The 19,441-nt window shown below is 40.3% G+C and overlaps 1 protein-coding gene across 2 annotated transcripts; it reads left to right on the forward strand.

Annotated features, from left to right (window-relative positions):
- Window positions 1-707: 707 nt before the first annotated feature.
- klhl22 (kelch-like family member 22) lies at window positions 708-18,515 on the forward strand. Of its 2 annotated transcripts, none has more exons than XM_061766411.1 (7): window positions 708-1,422; window positions 3,780-3,945; window positions 6,131-6,442; window positions 8,772-9,181; window positions 13,481-13,673; window positions 13,788-14,021; window positions 14,924-18,515. In XM_061766411.1, the coding sequence occupies exons 1-7, from the start codon at window positions 1,163-1,165 to the stop codon at window positions 15,266-15,268; spliced, it is 1,920 nt and encodes a 639-aa protein (XP_061622395.1). In that variant the 5' UTR covers window positions 708-1,162; the 3' UTR covers window positions 15,269-18,515. The 2 variants fall into 2 exon arrangements, with proteins under 2 accessions (XP_061622395.1, XP_061622397.1); XM_061766413.1 differs by having other exon boundaries at window positions 14,928-15,106.
- The last annotated feature ends 926 nt before the right edge of the window (window positions 18,516-19,441 follow it).

The raw sequence follows: 19,441 nt of genomic DNA on the forward strand, positions 1-19,441 counted from the left end.
AAAACATGCTGTTACATGAAGCCCGCTTAACATTTCTGCCTGCCCACTCAAGTATGCGTGCATAGAACCGCCCCTGTTTGGGACAGTTTTACGTCAGACACACTTCCTGACACAACCCACCCACCCATTCATTATTTTTTTTTAATTATCATTATTTTTTGTTTAAATCAAGGCTTGCCTGGTACTAGCTGAGCATGCGGGCACTGGCAGGGAAATGCACCTTTGCCGTGTGCACTACCAGTGCAACTGTGCAACCACTTGACCACAGTGCTCATTGTATGTACTTGTTAAACATGTTTTATTTTAGTTGACTTATTTTACATTATTATTATCAACGTTTCAAATGTTGGTGTAAAGCGGACGTAGCTTGATCAAGAGAGTACAGTAAGAAACAGGAGCAACCTGTTTTTTCTGAAGTGAAGAGCTTCCTCTAGTGTTTGATGGAAATAATTACAGTGTAAACGACAGCAACGCATGTAGTTTCATTTTAGCACTGTAGTAGTATGTCTTCACACACTAATGATTAGTCTATAGTCAAAAGTACAAAACGGATCAAGGGAATGTGACTGCATATTTATATTTAAAAAAAAGTAGGATAGCCTTAAACAGTGATCTTGATAGCTTGCTTGCGTTACCTTTCTTTTATGTTTCTGATTGGCTCATGCGGACAAAAGGGCGGGCTAATACCATAAGAGGGACCAATGGGACATAAGCTCTCAACACTGTCGCGCCTCAACGTGAACATCCGCAAACGTTAAAAGTCAGGTCGCTGGAATTAGAAAATCCTAAATTGAGCGAAAAACGACCTGCTTCTACTCGCGCTACCGTGTGTTAGTTGCCGTTGTAGTTTATTTTGACAAACATTTATTTTGCCCTTCCAACAGGGAGGTTTCAACATTAGCTTGCTAGCTGCATGTCCTCGTTGTCAATGTTGACGTTAGATAACAAGTGAGCACCGAGTCGAGGTTAAATGCGTGGACTTGAATGAACTACACGCTTTATTTTCATGTACTGCGATTGTTGCGGTGACTTGACCGGTGAACCGTAACCACCCTTGACAGCAACCCATTCTCCTTCCTGTTCTGTCCTGTTCCTGTTTGTTTGTTTGTTTGTTTGTTTTACCGGGGTAATTGGTTGATTATGATGTAAATCGCCTTTGCTAATGCTTGCTCCAGCCCTTTTAAGGGTGATGGCCGAGAACGGACAGCTTAATCTGACGGGCGGTTCGGCCACCGTCGGCTCCCCAGCCCAAGCCCGCCGCGGCCGACAGACGTACAGAAGTTCGGCCCATTCCCAAAGCCTGCTCGACAGCCTGCTGGGGCTCCGGCAAGCTGGCATCCTGTCGGATGTGGTGCTACTGGTGGAGGGTCAAGCCATCCACGGCCACCGTGTGCTTCTTGCTGCCTCCTGCGATTACTTTAGGTAAAACCTTCAAAACTTCTGTCGTGAACTGCCGAGTTTGTCAAAAGTGAAAGTGAAAACGCGTCTTGAAATTGTGACGCTGCTGCAAAGGAAAAGGAGGTAGAACATAGTAAATGACACTTCCAGAAACCTTATATAATTGGAATTGTAAACAGGCGCATCACATTTGCCGGCATGGAACGCACCATTGGCTTGTCATATGACACATCTTGCATGGGTATTCGTGTGGGAAATCAAAGAACACTCATCCTTGCTGTCATGAATTTGCACATTCTACACAATTTTTGCCCTACTTAGTGTGTGTTTTAAATGTAACGTCAACCCAGGCACTATTTTGACCTCACATACTGTACACGGGGGTTTGTAGACCCACTGGGAGCCCCAATTAAGGAGCACAATGGAAAAAACAGGATTATGGATAAACAATGAAATCTTTTGTCAAATAATTGGAATATAAAATTAATAATGGCTAACTTAACTACCGACACAGAATGCAAACTTTACATACACAGCAGAAGTGAAAAAAATAAAATTGTGCACATTTTCAGGAAAAAAACACAACCAGGTACAAAAAACAGAGTGGAAAGCAAGAACTTTAGATGACTAATTGTAGCATCGTCTGACTACATATACAGAGGATATGAAAAGTCTACATACCCCTGTTTAAAAACCAGGAGACCAAGATAAATCATTTCAAATCTTTTTCCACCATTAAATGTGGCCTATATTCTTAGCAACTCAGTTGATAAATCTTTTTAGGTCAAAATAAAAAATGTACAATAACCTGGTTGCAGAAATATGCACACCCTCAATCTAATACTTTGTTGCCACACCATTAGCTTTTATTACAGCACTCTGTATTTTTGGGTAACAGAAAATCTGGCACATCTTAATGTGGTGATATTTCCTCTCTCTTCATTGCCAAAAACACTGTGCACAGCGCTCTTCAGATCATTGCAAAGATGTTCGATCGGGGTCAGGTCTGGACTCTGGCTGGTGGCTGGGCCATTCTAAAATCTAGTAAATTCTTTTGTTGTACAGGTTATAGGTCACAATAATGTTGGAAAAAGGTTTGGAATGATTTGTTTTGGTGTGATTGTTTTTTTTTTTAATATGATGTGGCATAGAGGGTTAGTAATGCCCTGCACCGGTGCGCATCCCCGCCCGAGTAAGCGTCGACATTGTGTCCCGCTTAACCTAATTTGCCCACGATTTAATGTGGTTGGATGTTTGGTGGCGGTCGGAGGGGTTGTAGGTGCCAAATGGCAGCTGCGCTTCTGTCAGACTGCCCCATGACAGCTGTGGCTACACAAGTAGCTTACCACCCACAAGGATATGACTGTGGAGGGAATGAGTCGTGTGTGCAATTGTAAAGTGTCTTCGACTGCCTTGAAAAGCACAACGGTAATGCATTATTATTATTGTTAGAGTGGAACCTCCATAAAACGGACCCCGATATAACGGATATCAGATACAACGGACCATCGGGACTAAACAATATGTCCAAAAAAATAGTTATCATTTGTCAATTAAAATGCTGTTGACAAAGTGTTAGTTCCAGCATTGATCAAGCACACCGTTGTGGTAAGTTTGGAGAAAATGTGAAACTTTCAAACATTTTCAAGCTTTTTTTTCATATTTATTTACAATAACATTGTACTGTACTGGGCGTTTTAGGCCACACAAAAAAACTACAAAATGATAATTTTGTATTGTACAGTAATATGGGTGCATATGGCCTCGAAAAAGAAGTGCTTCAATGTAACGAACAATCGGCTACATCGGTTGACCCCCGCCCACATTATTCTGTTCTATTGAGGTTCCACTGTATATTTAAAAAAAAAAAAAAAAAAAAAAAAGGTAGTTGAACTGTGGTGTGTAGATTTATTTGAAATCCACTGTAAATATGCAGCATGGTGCCCAAGGGCTAAGCAAGCTGCCTCACAGTCGAGCGGTCACAAGTTTGAATCTCGCCTTAGGCACACCTGTGTGGAGCTTACATGTTCTCTCTGTGTCTGCGGCTTCCTCCCACATTCCAAAAATATGCATGTTAGTTGAAGTCCCTAAATTGTCCATAGGTCAGTGTGAATGGTTGTTTAAATGTGACGTGTGATTGTCTGGCAACGATTCCAGGTTGTACCTAACCTCACACCCAAAATCAGCTGGGATAGGCTCCAGCTCATCCACAACCCTAATGAGGACAACGATATAGAAAATGGATGCTTGTTACAGTAGCTTATTCAATACTGATCATGAGTTTGAATGGCATGTTTAACAGATAAAACTTTCCAACTGATTTTTGGCATCTTCCTGGTCAGGGCAGCAGTTCTCTAACACCCTGTCAATGTTCTCCTTAGGGGGATGTTCACCGGAGGCCTTCGGGAGACGCAGCAGAATGAGATCCCGATTCACGGAGTGTCCTTTTTGGGCTTGAACAAAATAATAGACTATATGTACACTTCAAAGATAGAGTTAGACCTGGACTGTGTACAGGAAGTCCTGATAGCGGCCACATTGGTGCAGGTGGGGTCTCTTGCCTTTCGTAATACATGGGTAACACATGACATTTTGCAGGCCTACGATCATAAAACCTTTATCAACTGTGCAGACATGCATTTATACACTTTCTACACCCCTCGTACTCATTATGGTCACAGGATAGCTGGTGCCTATCCCGCCTACCTGGTGCTGATTTTGGGGGAGAGGCAGAGTACACCCTGGACTGGTTGCCAGCCAATTTTAGGGCAGATATACAGGCATATGCCAAAAAAGTTTTAATATCGAGGGAAAGTCCATTTATTTTAATAATTTGTTTCAAAAAGGGAAACTTGGATATATTAATTCCCCACATACAAAGTGAAATATTTCAAGCCTTTATTTGTTTCAATGTTGATGATTATGGCAGAAAGACAAAATAATAAACCCAGTATTTCACAAAATTAGAGTATCATGACAAAGTTCAACATTGTAGGCTCTCTTGTGTCCCAATCTTGTCAGCTAATTAATTAATGCAAAACACCTCAGCCTTCAAATGGTCTCAGTCTGGCTTAGTAGGCTTCACAATCACGGGGAAGACTGCTGACTTGACGGTTGTGCAGAAAACCGTCATTGACACCCTCCATAAGGATAAAAGGTCTCGAAAAGAAATTGCAAATGAAGCTGGATGCTTACAGAGCGCTGTATCAAAGTACATTAACAGAGTTTTAAGAGGAAGGGGGAAATGTGGCCGGAAAAGGTGCACAAGGGACAGGGATGACTGCAGCCTTGAAAGGATTGTCAAGCAACGGCGATTCAGAAATCTGGGGGCGCTTCATAAGAAGTAGACTGAGGCTGGTGTCAGTGCATCAAGAACCACCACATACGGACATCTGCGTGACATGGGCTTACAGCTGTCAAGCCACCCCAGAACCAAAAACAACGTCAGAAGCGTCTGTGCTGTGCTAAGGAGAAAAAGTATTGGTCTGTTGCCCAGTGGTCCCAAGTCCTCTTTTCAGATGAAAGTAAAGTTTGCATTTGATTTGGTAATCAAGGTCCCAGAGTCTGGAGGAAAATTGGAGAAGCACAAAAGTCAAGCTGCTTAAAGTCCAGTATGAAGTTTCCACAGTCAGTAATGGTTTGGGGAGCCATGTCATTTGCTGGTATGGGTCTGTTGTCTTTCATCAAGTCCGCAGTCAACGCAGTTGTCTACCAGGAAATTTTAGAGCACTTCATGCTTCCTGCAGCCGACAAGCTTTTTGGAGACAATTATTTTATTTTCCAGCAGGATTTGGCATCTGCCCAGAAAGCTAAAACTACCAATACCTGATTTAATAGGCATGGAATAACAGGACTTGATCGGCCAGCAAACTCTCCTCACTTGAACCCCATTTAAATCTTATGGGGTATTGTCAAGAGGAAGATGAGGGAACAGAAATCCGAAATGCAGACGATCTGAAGGCCAATATCAAAGCAACTTGGGCTACAATAACACTTGAATCGTGCCTAAGGCTGATCACCTCCATGCCACGCCGCCTTGATGCTATAACTAATGCAAAAGGATGCCCAAGAAAGTACTGAGGGCCTATTACTTTAATACACTTTTCAGAAGGCCAACATGTCTGTGTTTAAGATCCTTTTTTGTTGGTCACATGAAATATTCAAATTTTGTGAAATACTGCATTTGTTTGTTTTGTCTGTCTGTCATAATCATCAAAATTGAAACAAGGCTTGAAATATTTCACTGTGTGTGGTTTCACTTTTTGAAACAAATTATTGAAATAAAGGGACTTTCCCTCAATATTAAAATTTTTTGGCACATACCTGTTGACAGACAACCATACACATTCACATTCACACCTACTGACAATTTAGTCTTTAATGAACCACAGAATACCAACAAAAAATGCAAAACGGTAGAAAATGCAAAACGTCACACAAGAAAGCCAGACTGGACATTACCAATTATTGTATGAATCTTATGAAATAAATAAATAAAACATGAATACATTTTAACTAACCAATTGTGGGGGGATTAATGCAACAACTATTACTAGACTCTTTACCATGTAAATCTGTGGGCAAGATTAAAGAGCCGGAGCAGGACACAGCCTGTACACCCGTGCTTTATATGCTTACAATCCAACATGAATTATATTGGTTGACCTGTAAATGGTTCAGCTTTGGGGCTCCCACTATTTACGTTATGTTGTATGTTTTGTGTTTTCAAAAGCTTGAGGATGTCATTGGCTTCTGCTGCGAGTTCCTCTTCTCCTGGCTGGATGAGAGCAACCTATTGGAAATTCATCACCTGGCTGATCTCTACGGACTGCAGCAGCTCAATGCCAGGGTCCACTCACACATCCTGAGCAACCTTCAGGCTTTGTCCCGCACGGACGCCTACCGACGGCTCCCCCAAGAGGAAATATTTCGAGTGCTGAGCAGTGATGAGCTTGAGGTGCAAAGTGAGAATGAGGTGTATGAAGCAGCGCTTCACTACCACTACAGTCCTGAGCAGGTGGAGCGTGACCAAGTGTACTTACAGGTCAGTCAGGGGTGTCCATGTTTTTTTTATCTTCTGTCACCCACTGTACACAAGACAATGCTCTACACTTTGTACTTCCTCATACAGTGAAGGCCAATTTATTGTGGAGGATACATTCCAGACTCACCCACGATACGTGAAAAGCTGTGCTATAGACAGACTATATAAAATAGATATTATGTTGTTTTATAGATTTTACCACTCCCACACACTTTAAACACTTTTAAACTTTTTAAGAGACACTTAAACCCAGTTAAACACTTCTTAAAAGTATTCCGTAGGGGCTGTTCTCACTGGCTCGCACAGTTCTCCAAATAAGAGGCAAAGCATGCTTGCTTCCAGCTATTGGTCACTCCCAGTTGAAGTTTACTGGAAAAGGAAGACTTAAACATTTGTATATAACAACCCCAATTCCAATGAAGTTGGGACGTTGTGTTAAACAAATAAAAACAGAGTACAATGATTTGCAAATCATGTTCAACCTATATTTAATTGAATACACTACAAAGACAACATATTTAATGTTCAAACTGATAAACTTTATTATTTTTAGCAAATAATCATTAACTTAGAATTTTATGGCTGCAACACATTCCAAAAAAGCTGGGACAGGTGGCAAAAAAGTCTGAGAAAGTTGAGGAATGCTCATCAAACACCTGTTTGGAACGTCCCACAGGTGAACAGGCTAATTGGGAACAGGTGGGTGCCATGCTTGGGTATAAAAGGAGCTTCCCTGAATTGCTCAGTCATTCACAAGCAAAGATGGGGCGAGGTTCACCTCTTTGTGAACAAGTATATGAGAAAATAGTCGAACAGTTTAAGGACAATGTTCCTCAACGTACAATTGCAAGGAATTCAGGGATTTCATCATCCACAGTCCATAATATCATCAAAAGGTTCAGAGAAAATCTGGAGAAATCACTGCATGTAAGCGGCAAGGCCGAAAACCAACATTGAATGCCCGTGACCTTCGAGCCCTCAGGCGGCACTGCATCACTGCAAACCGACATCAATGTCTTGTCTCTCAATGTCACTTCAGAAAACCAATGTCAGTAAATACAGTTCGGCACTACATCCGTAAGTGCAACTTGAAACTACTATGCAAAGCAAAAGCCTTTTATCAACAACACACAGAAACGCCGCTGGCTTCTCTGGGCCCGAGCTCATCTAAGATGGACTGATGCAAAGTGGAAAAGTGTTCTGTGGTCGGACGAGTCCACATTTCAAATTGTTTTTGGAAATTGTGGACGTCATGTCCTCCGGGCCCAAGAGGAAAAGAACCATCCGGACTGTTATGGACGCAAAGTTCAAAAGCCAGCATCTGTGATGGTATGGGGCTGTGTTAGTGCCAATGGCATGGGTAACTTACACATCTGTGAAGGCACCATTAATGCTGAAAGGTACATACAGGTTTCGGAGAAACATATGGAGGCCCCTGCTTATTTCAGCAAAACAATGCCAAACCACATTCTGCACGTGGTCCAACAGCGTGGTTTCGTAGTAAAAGAGTGCGGGTACTAGACTGGCCTGCCTGCAGTCCAGACCTGTCTCCCTTTTGAAAATGTGTGGCGCATTATGAAGCGTAAAATACAACAATGGAGACCCCGGACTGTTGAACAGCTGAAGCTGTACATCAAGCAAGAATGGGAAAGAATTCCCTCTACAAAGCTTCAACAATTAGTGTCCTCAGTTCCCAAATGTTTATTGAATGTTAAAAGAGAAGGTGATGTAACACAGTGGTAAACATGACCCTGTCCTAGCTTTTTTGGAAAGTGTTGCAGCCATAAAATTCTAAGTTAATGATTATTTGCTAAAAACAATCAAGTTTATCAGTTTGAACATTAAATATCTTGTCTTTGTAGTGTATTCAATTAAATATAGGTTGAACATGATTTGCAAATCATTGTATTCTGTTTTTATTTATGTTTAACACAACGCCCCAACTTCATTGGAATTGGGGTTGTAAATGTTCAATCAAACCATGTAATTTTGTCTAACGAAAGTACGCTACCTTAACATATAACAATGTAATGTGAAACGCCATAAAGGGGCTAACAGAAATTAGCTTACATGTTACGGTAATTATAAATCTTTAAACAACTGCTACTTTAACACACACACACACACACACACACACAGAGCAGCAGCACATACAAACAGAGCATACAACAATTCTCATATGCACTCTCTCTTCTCTGAGGGAACAACATCGACAATTGAAGCAACTCTAAATTTGCAATAATTCGATAAAAATTTGCAATGAACGATGAACCACGGTAAAGCGTGTTTCACTACACATCTAAATGTTGCTCAATCCGCTGAACTGCAGGACAATCTCAAGATGCTTGATGCTGTGCGCTTCTGCCTAATGGAGAAACGAGTACTTCAGAGGTTGCATGATAAACTGGAACAGTGCCCGCTAAAGGAAACTGTGTCCGCCGCCCTCCATTACCACGAGCAAGAGATGTGGCAGCCGGTCCTTCAGAGTCCTCTCACACAGCCTCGCTCCACCTTCAACTGTATCTTGGGCTTCGGTGGGATGTTTACTTCCCCCTCTCATATGGTCAACAAGCATCTAATCCAGGTGTTCCATCCCAGTTGGAACGAATGGAGGGCTCTTAATGCAGTGAACAGTCCCCAGATGTCCAACCAGGGAATTGCTGTGCTTAACAACTTTGTATATCTTATTGGTGGAGACAGGAATACCAGTGGATTTCGTGCAGAGACTTGCTGCTGGAGGTGAGAACCCCAATATGGCTTTACAAATACACACACACACACATATATATATATATATATATATATACGGAAAGTTTTCAGACCCCCTTAAATTTTTCACTTTGTTATATTACAGCCATTTGTTAAAATCATGTACGTAAATTTTTTTGCCCTCAATGTACACACAGCACCCCATATTGACAGGGGAAAAAAAAAGAATAGTTGAAATTTTGGCTGATTTCTTAAAAAAGAAAAAATGAAATGTCACAGCCATAAAGTAAAGCAAGTTTATTTATATGGCGCATTTCAGACACAAGGTAACTCAATGTGCTTTACATGATTAAAAGCATTTAAAAACAACTTATAAACATTTAAAACAAAAAAGGAAAACATAAATAAAAATGCAATTAAAGCAGCGTACAGTGCAAGCAATAGAATTTAAAAGTGGAAATGCTCTAAAAAGCATGGGGGGAAAAAAAGAAAAGAGTTTTTAACCTGGACTTAAAAACATGCACAATTGAGGCTGACGTCACTTCCGTTGGCAACTTATTCCATTTGTGTGCAGCATAATAGCTTAATGCTGCTTCACCATGTTTGCTTTGGACTCTGTGCTCCACTATTTGACCGGAGTCTGTCGATCTCAGAGCCCTACTGGGTTTATATTCCATAAGCATTTCATTCATGTATTCAGGACCTAAACCGTTTAGTGATTTATAGACCAGTAGCAGAACTTTAAAATCTATTCTAAAGCTGACTGGAAGCCAGTGTAAAGTTTTTAGAATTGGAGTAATATGCTCTGACCTCTTTGTTCTGGTCAGAACCCGAGCTGCAGCATTCTGAATGAGCTGCAGCTGTTTAATGCTCTTTTTAGGGAGTCCAGTCAGAAGACCATTACAATAGTCAAGTCTACTTGAGATAAAAGCATGGATGTGCTTCTCCTGGTTTGCTTGACACATGCAAGACTTCACTCTGGATATGTTCTTCAGATGGTAGAAGAAGTTTTAGTAATTGATTTGATATGACTGTTAAAAGTCAGGTCGGAATCTATCAAGAACACCAAGGTTTCGGACTTGGTCTTTGGTTTTTAAAGAGAGTGACTCCAGGTATTTACTAACAGCAATCCTCTTTTCTTTATTGCCAAAAACAATTATCTCAGTTTTGTTGTGGTTTAATTGAACTTTTTTTTTGGCTCTTCCAGATATTTATCTGTTTTACACAACAACAACAACAACACTTCAATTGAACTGTAGTCATCTGCTAGATATAACTGTGTGTCATCTGCATGGCTATGATAGTCAAAATTAAAGTTCTGAAGAATTTGACCCAATGGTAGCATATACAGGCTGAACAGGAGTAGTATTCAGACCCTTTGCTCAGTATTTTGTCGAAGCACCCTTTTGAGCCAATACAGCCATGAGTCTTTTTGGGAATGATGCAAGAAGTTTTTCCCACCTGGATTTGGGGATCCTCTGCCATTCCTCCTTGCAGATCAGCCACAGTGATCTTTGGGTTCTTCTTTACCTCTCACCAAGGCTCTTCTCCATCATCATGGTAAATGTTGGTGGGGAGCCATTTTCCGGTCTTTCCAGAGATGCTCAATTGAGTTTGTCAGGGCTCTGGCTGGGCCATTCAAAAACAGTCACGGAGTTGTTCTGAAGCCACTCCTTCGGTATTTTAGCTGTTTGCTTAGGGTCATTGTCTTTTTTTAAGGTGACCCTTCGGCCAAGTCTGAGGTTCTGAGCACTCTGGAGAATGTTTTCGTCCAGGATATCCCTGTACTTGGCCGTATTCATCTTTTCTTCAATTGACGGTGACGAGTCTGTGTATTGACTGGAAGTGGAGCTGCTGGAGCTGTGGTGCGGCCAACACAACCTGGAGCTGAACACGCTAAAAGACGGTAGAGATGATCGTGGACTTCAGGAAACATCCTTCGCCACAGCTGCCCTCACGCTGTCCAACTGCCCTGTGTCAACTGTCAGAACCTTGAAGTTCCTGGGAATTACCATAATTTCTTGTGTATAATGCGCATTCCCCACCCCCAAAAAAAATGTAAAAAGTCAATGGTGCGCATTATACATAGGTATAGGGGAAAATTAAAAGGAAAAAAACGTTCCCATTTTATAAATGTATGCCGCTATCTAGAGGTTATGAAAAAGCTGTACACTTTCATTCCAATATGCCACCCCCACCTAGAGGTTACGAAAAAGGTGTAGCTTACACTTTCATTCCAATATGACAGGTAGTATGAAATTTTTTTATTTATTTGTATTTTTAAATACGAATGATAACTGATCAACAAACATTAATTTCTTTACACTTATGTTTTGTTTAATTATAATGATATCTGAAATGCTAGACAATTTAATTTGAATCCCATAATAAAATTAAATGGGTTTCTCCTGGCCCTTCATGTTTTCTTTAAAGAATTGTACCCATCTTACAAATTCTGCCTGGGTAATCAAATGTATGAGCACAACTGTGTGTTTTCTCATTTACTAATTAAAAGTAGGGCTGTGAAGAGCAAGTATATAAAAATAGTATTACGTGTTCAAATAAAGTGCTTAACTTCAGAATAATTCTTTGAAAAAACTAACAAAATACAAATAATACTTCGTTTTGATCATATGGGCAGAAGCAAAAGCATGCATTATAAAAACGCATGACACAGGTGGAAGGGTTTTCCAGAATTTTGAGGTCAACTTTGAAATAAACACACACACACACACATATATATATATATATATATATATATATATATATATATATATATATATATATAGTGGGTACGAAAAGTATTCAGACCCCCTTAAAATTTTCCCTCTATTGCAGCCATTAGCTAAAATAATTTTTGTAAATTTATTTCCTCATTAATGTACACACCGCACCCCATATTAACAGAAAAAAACAGAATTGTTTACATTTTTGCAGATTTATTAAAAAAGAAAAACTATCACACAGTCATAAGTATTCAGACCCTTTGCTCAGTATTTAGTAGAACTAAACCCTTTTGTACTAATACAGCCATGAGTCTTTTTGGGACTGATGCAACAAGTTTTTCACACCTGGATTTGGGGATCCTCTGCCATTCCTCCTTGCAGATCAGCCACAGTGATCTTTGGGTTCTACTTTACCTCTCTCACCAAGGCTCTTCTCCCCCGATTGCTCAGTTTGGCTGGACACCCAGGTCAAGTAAGGGGTTCTGGTTGTCCCAAACGTCTTCTAGTTAAGGATTTAGGAACCTTAAGTGCAGCAGAATTTATTTTTTTTTTTTTTTGTAACCTTGGCCAGATCTGTGCCTTGCCACAATTCTGTCTCTGAGCTCTTCGGGCAGTTCCTCTGACCTCATGATTCTCATTTGCTCTGACATGCACTGTGAGCTGTAAGGTCTTAAATAGACAGGTGTGTGGCTTTCCTTATCAAGTCCAATCAGTAGAATCAAACACAGCTGGACTCCAATGAAGGTGTAGAACCATCTCAAGGATGATCAGAAGAAATGGACAGCACCCGAGTTAAATATGAGTGTCACAGCAAAGGGTCTGAATACTTATGGCTGTGTGATATTTTAGTTTTTCTTTTTTAATAAATCTGCAAAAAATTCAATATTTTTCCCCATCAATATGGGGTGCTGTGTGTACATTATTGAGGGAAAAGATGAACTTAAATGATTTTAGAAAATGGCTGCAATATAACAGAGTGAAAAATTTAAGGGGGTCTGAATACTTTCTGTACCCACTATATATATATATATATATATATAGAGAGAGAGAGAGAGATACATATATACACATACACACAGGGTGATTGAAAAGTAACTCCCTATTTTAAAATATTTATAATTTATTCATATGTCGTAATATTTTTCTCAATTATTTTGTGTATGAGTGGCACAGCCAGAAGTCCTGACTTAACACCCTGTGACTTTTTTCTGTGGGGTTGGTTAAAGGAGCAAGTCTATTATTCTACCAAACCAACGGTTTTGGAAGAACTTGAAGGGTGAATACGAGAGGTCCATGTGAAATCAGTTAATGCGGTTCCCAGGCTACTAAAACAAACTGCACTCCATCATATTATTGAATTACCCCTGCATTTAACAAATTTTGGAAAGCTTTCGTGGGCCACATAAAATGGCGTGGAGGGCCGGATTTGGGCCACGGGCCTTGAGTGTGAACCCTGTCACATAGATGCAAAATTGTCACTAAATAACTTGTGGACTCTGCTTTGACTACTCTGATGGACGTTTTCATTTAAGTCAATCTGCGTACGTTTTACTCTTCAGTTGTGAAGTCCTAATATTAATCAGCTTGCGTCTCCATCCTCTAGGTATGACCCTCGTCACAACAAGTGGTGCTCCATCCAGCCTTTGCAGCACCAGCATGCAGACCATTGCGTGTGCGTGGTGGACGGCCATATTTACAGCATCGGAGGTCGCGACTACACCAGGGAGCTGTGCTCAGTGGAGCGCTACAACCCACACACTAACACCTGGGAGTTTATTTCCCCTCTCCTTAGAGAGGTAAGAGCTGTAACTCTATCCATGTGCACACGTGGGCGCTATATACTCACCACTCCTGCTGTATTTACTCTATCCCAGGCTTTTTTTAAATATCATCAATAATCTTGATTGTAGGTTTACGCCCATGCTGGAGCTGTTTTAGATGGCAAAATTTACATTACTTGTGGACGCAGAGAGCGGGCGTACCTTAGAGAGACATACTGTTTCGACCCGGCAGCCAATAACTGGACAGCTTGTGCGGATGGGCCGGTGGGGCGAGCATGGCACGGCATGGCTGCCGTGAATGGACGCCTGTATGTCATTGGGGGAAGCAATGATGAGCGTGGCGACCGGCGGGATGTCTTACAGGTAGGATTGTCATCACAGTTTTTTTTGTTTTTTTTAAATTGCAGTATGAGGTGGCATGGTGGTCAGCACATCTGCCTCACAGTGGACTGGCTGATAAACCTCCTCATCGTTGTTCCCTAGCTTGTCTCCACGAATGCTATGGTCATGTGAAAAATACTGACCTTTGAACTATACCATGTTTTTTTTTTTAATATTGTAATTTCCACATTTACACCTACGCAGGTGTGATTTGGGGAAAAAAAAAAAAAAAGAATTATATGCAACTCACTGGTGTGTATGTATATATATATATATATATATATATAGTTAAGCATTTTTAGTTAAGCATATATATGTATATGTATATATATGTAAATGTGTATATATATGTATATGTATATATATATGTATATGTATATATGTATATATGTATATGTATATGTATGTATATATATGTATATATGTATGTATATATATATATTTTATTTTTTATTTTTATTTTTTTATTTTTTTTATTATATATATATATATTTTTTTTTAAAGATCACTGGTGAGCTATTTTTAGAGGGCTATTGATGTGGTCCTTGGGGGCTACCTAGTGCATTGGTGACCCCGTTCTGGAACGTCTACTTTTATAGGTAGACTTAGATCTATTCTTGTCATTCAAAGGATTTTATTACATTTGCTAATTTCTTACGTAATTCCGTGGGATACTGGCCTGTGTTTAAAACAGAAAATACTAACATGAAAAATATGTAAATAGAACAATGTTACAGATCCAAAGCAATACACATTTCACACTATTAACAATATCAAATTGTCAAAAGTTGAGATTAAGAATTTTTATGAGGTAAAAAGTAATTGTTTTTAATGAATTTGACTGATTCTTATAGATTTTACCACAAATATACTGTGTTTTTCAGACAGCATGCTTTGAGCCCTCAGACAACTCCTGGACTTTACTAAGCCCACTCCCTGCTGGCCATGGGGAACCCGGCATCGCAGTATTGGACGGTCGTATCCATGTGCTGGGAGGGCGCTCTCATAACAAAGGCAACCGGGTGAAATATGTTCACGTGTTCAACACTGACACTGATGAGTGGGAGAGCGACACGCCGTTCACAGAGCGCATCTCTGGCCTGGCCGCCTGCGTGGTCCTCATGCCACCAGCTATGTTGGCACTCGCCAAGAGCTCAGAGCCACAACTGAAGGCATCATGGGAAGATGACTTTTTCAGCTCACACACAAGCACGGATGAAGACGAATGAGTACGTGACTGAGCACTACAGACTTTAAGGCACAGGTGTCAAACTCAAGGCCCGAGGGCCAAATCCGGCCAAATCCGCCACATTATTTTATGTGGCCCACGAAAGCAAATTATGTGTCATCTTGCGTGATTCTTGCTAACATTTCAAATTGTCATATATAATAAATAATAACGTTGCGATATATTGCAAGCATTTTTTTGTTACCAAAACCCTTTTTACAGTTCTTGAACAATAGTTGAACAGAAAAATTATCCTTGCGATTTAAAAACAACTTATCCATCCGTTTGTTGTATATATGAGTCACAGTCGTAACAGCCCTCTGACAGACACGGGAACTACAGTATTTGACACCCCTGCTTTAAGGCATCTTTCATCATGTTGCTTTAGTTAAGCATTTATGGCAGCATTACGTCATGCTTATGGCCCTTTTTTAGTGCCTCTGTAAACAACACTTAATACATTTGCACACTAAACATTGCTTCTCCGATTAGCGATGGTCATAATGGTGACGTCTGTGGAACTGATTGTTTTTTAGCCCATTTTCTCAAGCTGATTTTGGGCAAGTTACTGTATACCTACTACCACTGTCACCCGAGTTAATGCACCTGCTATTTACACCACTTTATCACGTTGCAATAGTTGAAAGTAGAAACCATCAATACTACCACACTGACACATTCATCATCTGGAGCAGTTCAGAATCAATAGTTACTCAATACATGACAAAACATGATGTAATACATCATGCTCACTAGAGATGCTGATTACTAAACGTATATAATAATATATTGGCAATAAATTATACTATAATAATAATAATATATACGGCTTCCTCCCACATCCCAAAACATGCATATTAGGTTCATTGAAGTCTCTAAAGTGTCCTTATGTGTGAATGTAATTGTGACTGGTTGGTTGTTAATATGTGCCATGTGATTGGCTGCCAACCATTCCATGGTGTACCCTGGCTGTCTCTTAAAGTCAGAACCTGCAACCCTACTGAGAACAAGTGAGATACAAAATGGATGGATGGATGTTTCTTCTGATAGTGTTAGGCCCACAGAGGAGACCACTACGCCACACCTGTGGACAGTTTAGAGTCTTCAATAAACCTGACGTGGATGTTTTGGGAATGTGAGTGGAAGGAGGAGAGCTCAGAGAAAACAAAAAAGCAGATATTGTCCCATCCCTTTTGAAAACAACAAAACAAATATTGTTCTCCTATAGTTGATCAAGGAAATTGAGTCAAACGCACATCCCTATCTCCATCCTATTTAAAGAGCAAGAGCCATAATCAAAGCTAAGGTATGACTTTTTATTTATGGCCTGCCAGGGTGTCCTCAAGAATCCTCTCGTCTTTATGCAATTATCTGTGAATTCTACTGACTATGCAATATGTAGAGGAACTATTACAAAAATGTGTTCCAAACATTTAGTTTTGTTGCTGTTAATCCCAGTGTATTTGTCAGCTGTACTATCCGTTTTAAAGAATGTTCTTTGTTCTTCATGCCATTTCAACTGGGTAGCTAACCTAAAAGCATAATCAGGTGCACTTTAACATAGTGCCTTTTTGTCCTGCACTTGTGAAAGCTTATACAATACAGTGGAGATTTTAAAAAAAGGTCTACACACCCCTGTTCAAATGCCAGGTTTTGTGATGTATACATACATACAGTGGGCACGGAAAGTTTTCAGACCTCCTTAAATTTTTCACTCTTTGTTATATTGCAGCCATTTGCTAAAATCATTTAAGTTTTTTTTAATATATATATGTATATATACACACATGTATATATAGATACACTCTATATATATATATATATATATATATATATATATATACACACATATATATATATATATATATATATACACACACACACACACATATATATATATATATATATTCATATATATATATATATATATATATATATGTACATATGTAGGCGGCACGGTGGCCGACTGGTTAGAGCGTCAGCATCACAGTTTTGAGGTGCGGGGTTCAATCCCCATCCCCGCCTGTGTGGAGTTTGCATGTTCTCCCCGTGCCTGCGTGGGTTTTCTCCGGGCACTCCGGTTTCCTCCCACATCCCAAAATCATGCATTAATTGGAGACTCTAAATTGCCCGTAGGCATGACTGTGAGTGCGAATGGTTGTTTGTTTCTATGTGCCCTGCGATTGGCTGGCAACCAGTTCAGGGTGTACCCCGCCTCCTGCCCGATGACAGCTGGGATAGGCTCCAGCATCACAGCGACCCTAGTGAGGAGAAGCGGCTCAGAAAATGGATGGATGGATGTATATATGTATATGTGTATATGTATATATATATGTATATATGTATATATATATGTATATATGTATGTATATATATGTATCCTAGCAAGTTACTGCTAGCACAAACGGTTGTACCTGGCGTTCTGTCGAATCATGCTCGAAAGTTTCGGTGTGGGTGAAGTAATTTCATTACAATAAAGTAATGTATTACAGTAAGTAGGCACCCATTATTTCTGTCATGTTGTAATGTTGGTTTGACCTGACTAGAGCAGTGATTTCCAACCTTTATGGAGCCAAGGAACATATTTTACAAATGAAAAATCTCACGGCACACCAACAAACAAAAATGTCACAAAAAGTGGATACATTAATTACTGTATGTACTTCCTGCCATCTAATAGAAGACCATTCATTTGTTCTGTCTGTCACTATGCCTCACTGGCATAAATAGATGAACAAAAATACATTATTTATTGTAAATATATATATATTTTTGGAGCAATTAAGTACACAAGTATATACAGTAAATGAACAGGTCATTTAAATGGAGACATTGCTCCATCTTGTGATCGGATCAGTGATTGGTGTTCGGCCCCAAAAATCCTGATCGTGTAAAGCCTAATAAAAACCCAATCACTACTGTCACTACTATCACTTAGGTGTTCCTTCACTCAATTATGGCTTTCTGTGCACATTGTGTAATGACAGAAGCCACAGAGAGTACCAGAATCATCTGTTATCAAGATGATCACACAATCATGAGCCCATTTTGTTCTGTCAATTAGTTTGCTTTTGTTTGATACCTAACTTTAATGATGTAGATAAGCTCAAAGGTTGCTTTTTTTTTTTGTGCATTGCTTCGCATTTTTTTTTGTAATTTTCTCTCCCATGTAACAGGTTAAGCCTGTTACCCAAGATATGCAAATGTATTCCTGTGGTAAAGAAGAATAAAACATGTTATATATACTATGCTATGTTTCTGTCTAATCATGCAGAGGTTTATGATACATTTAATATGGCAATATGTATACTGTGTGTATATACGATACGCTAACGATACTGTATCGAAACCGAAAATCCCAGTCTTCAAATACATGAACCTGTGTCGTCTTGAAATTGCAAAACCGCGACACGCCCTTTCAACTGTGTTCCTTTGTTCTACATACATCCTCATGAGCTCACTGTAGTGCTACCAAACTTAATATAATTAATATTTTTTTTTAAGTTAATTTAATAAAAAGTAAGCCTAGGTTGAAGATGCATTTCTTCATCAAGCATCCTCCAACTGCTTGTCATGGGACTACTTTTTCCAGTTTGCCCGTGTTACCGTCACTGCCTGAAAGTCCATCCATCCATCCATCCATCCATTTTCCTCCGCTTATCTGAGGTCAGGTCGCGGGGCAACAGCCTCAGTAGGGAAGCCCAGACTTTCCTCTCCCAGCCACTTCCTCCAGCTCTTCCGAGGGGATCCCGAGGCGTTCCCAGGCCAGCCGAGAGACATAGTCTCTCCAGGGTGTCCTGGGTCGTCCCAGGGGTCTCCTCCCGGTGGGACGTGCCCGGAACACCTCACCAGGGAGGCGTCCAGGAGGCATCCGAATCAGATGCCCCAGCCACCTCATCTGGCTCCTCTCAATGCGGAGGAGCAGCGGCTCTACTCTGAGCCCCTCCCGGATGACCGAGCTACTTACCCTATCTCTAAGGGAGAGCCCGGACATCCTGCGGAGGAAACTGATTTTGGCCGCTTTTATCCGGGATCTTGTTCTTTCGGTCACAACACACAGCTCATGACCATAGGTGAGGGTAGGAACGTAGATCGACCAGTAAATTGAGCGCTTCGCTTTTTGGCTTAGATCCTTCTTCAACACAACGGACCGATACAAAGTCTGCATGACTGC

The sequence above is a fragment of the Phyllopteryx taeniolatus genome, chromosome 3 (assembly GCF_024500385.1).
Source record: "Phyllopteryx taeniolatus isolate TA_2022b chromosome 3, UOR_Ptae_1.2, whole genome shotgun sequence".
Taxonomy (NCBI): domain Eukaryota; kingdom Metazoa; phylum Chordata; class Actinopteri; order Syngnathiformes; family Syngnathidae; genus Phyllopteryx; species Phyllopteryx taeniolatus.

Bases quoted from the DNA above. Each gene is read 5' to 3' on its own strand.
- klhl22 (XM_061766411.1), top strand. From the start codon at position 1,163: ATGCTTGCTCCAGCCCTTTTAAGGGTGATGGCCGAGAACGGACAGCTT. The intron at 3,946-6,130 runs GTGGGGTCTCTT...TGTTTTCAAAAG, and splicing joins TAGCGGCCACATTGGTGCAG to CTTGAGGATGTCATTGGCTT. The intron at 6,443-8,771 runs GTCAGTCAGGGG...GCTGAACTGCAG, and splicing joins GTGACCAAGTGTACTTACAG to GACAATCTCAAGATGCTTGA.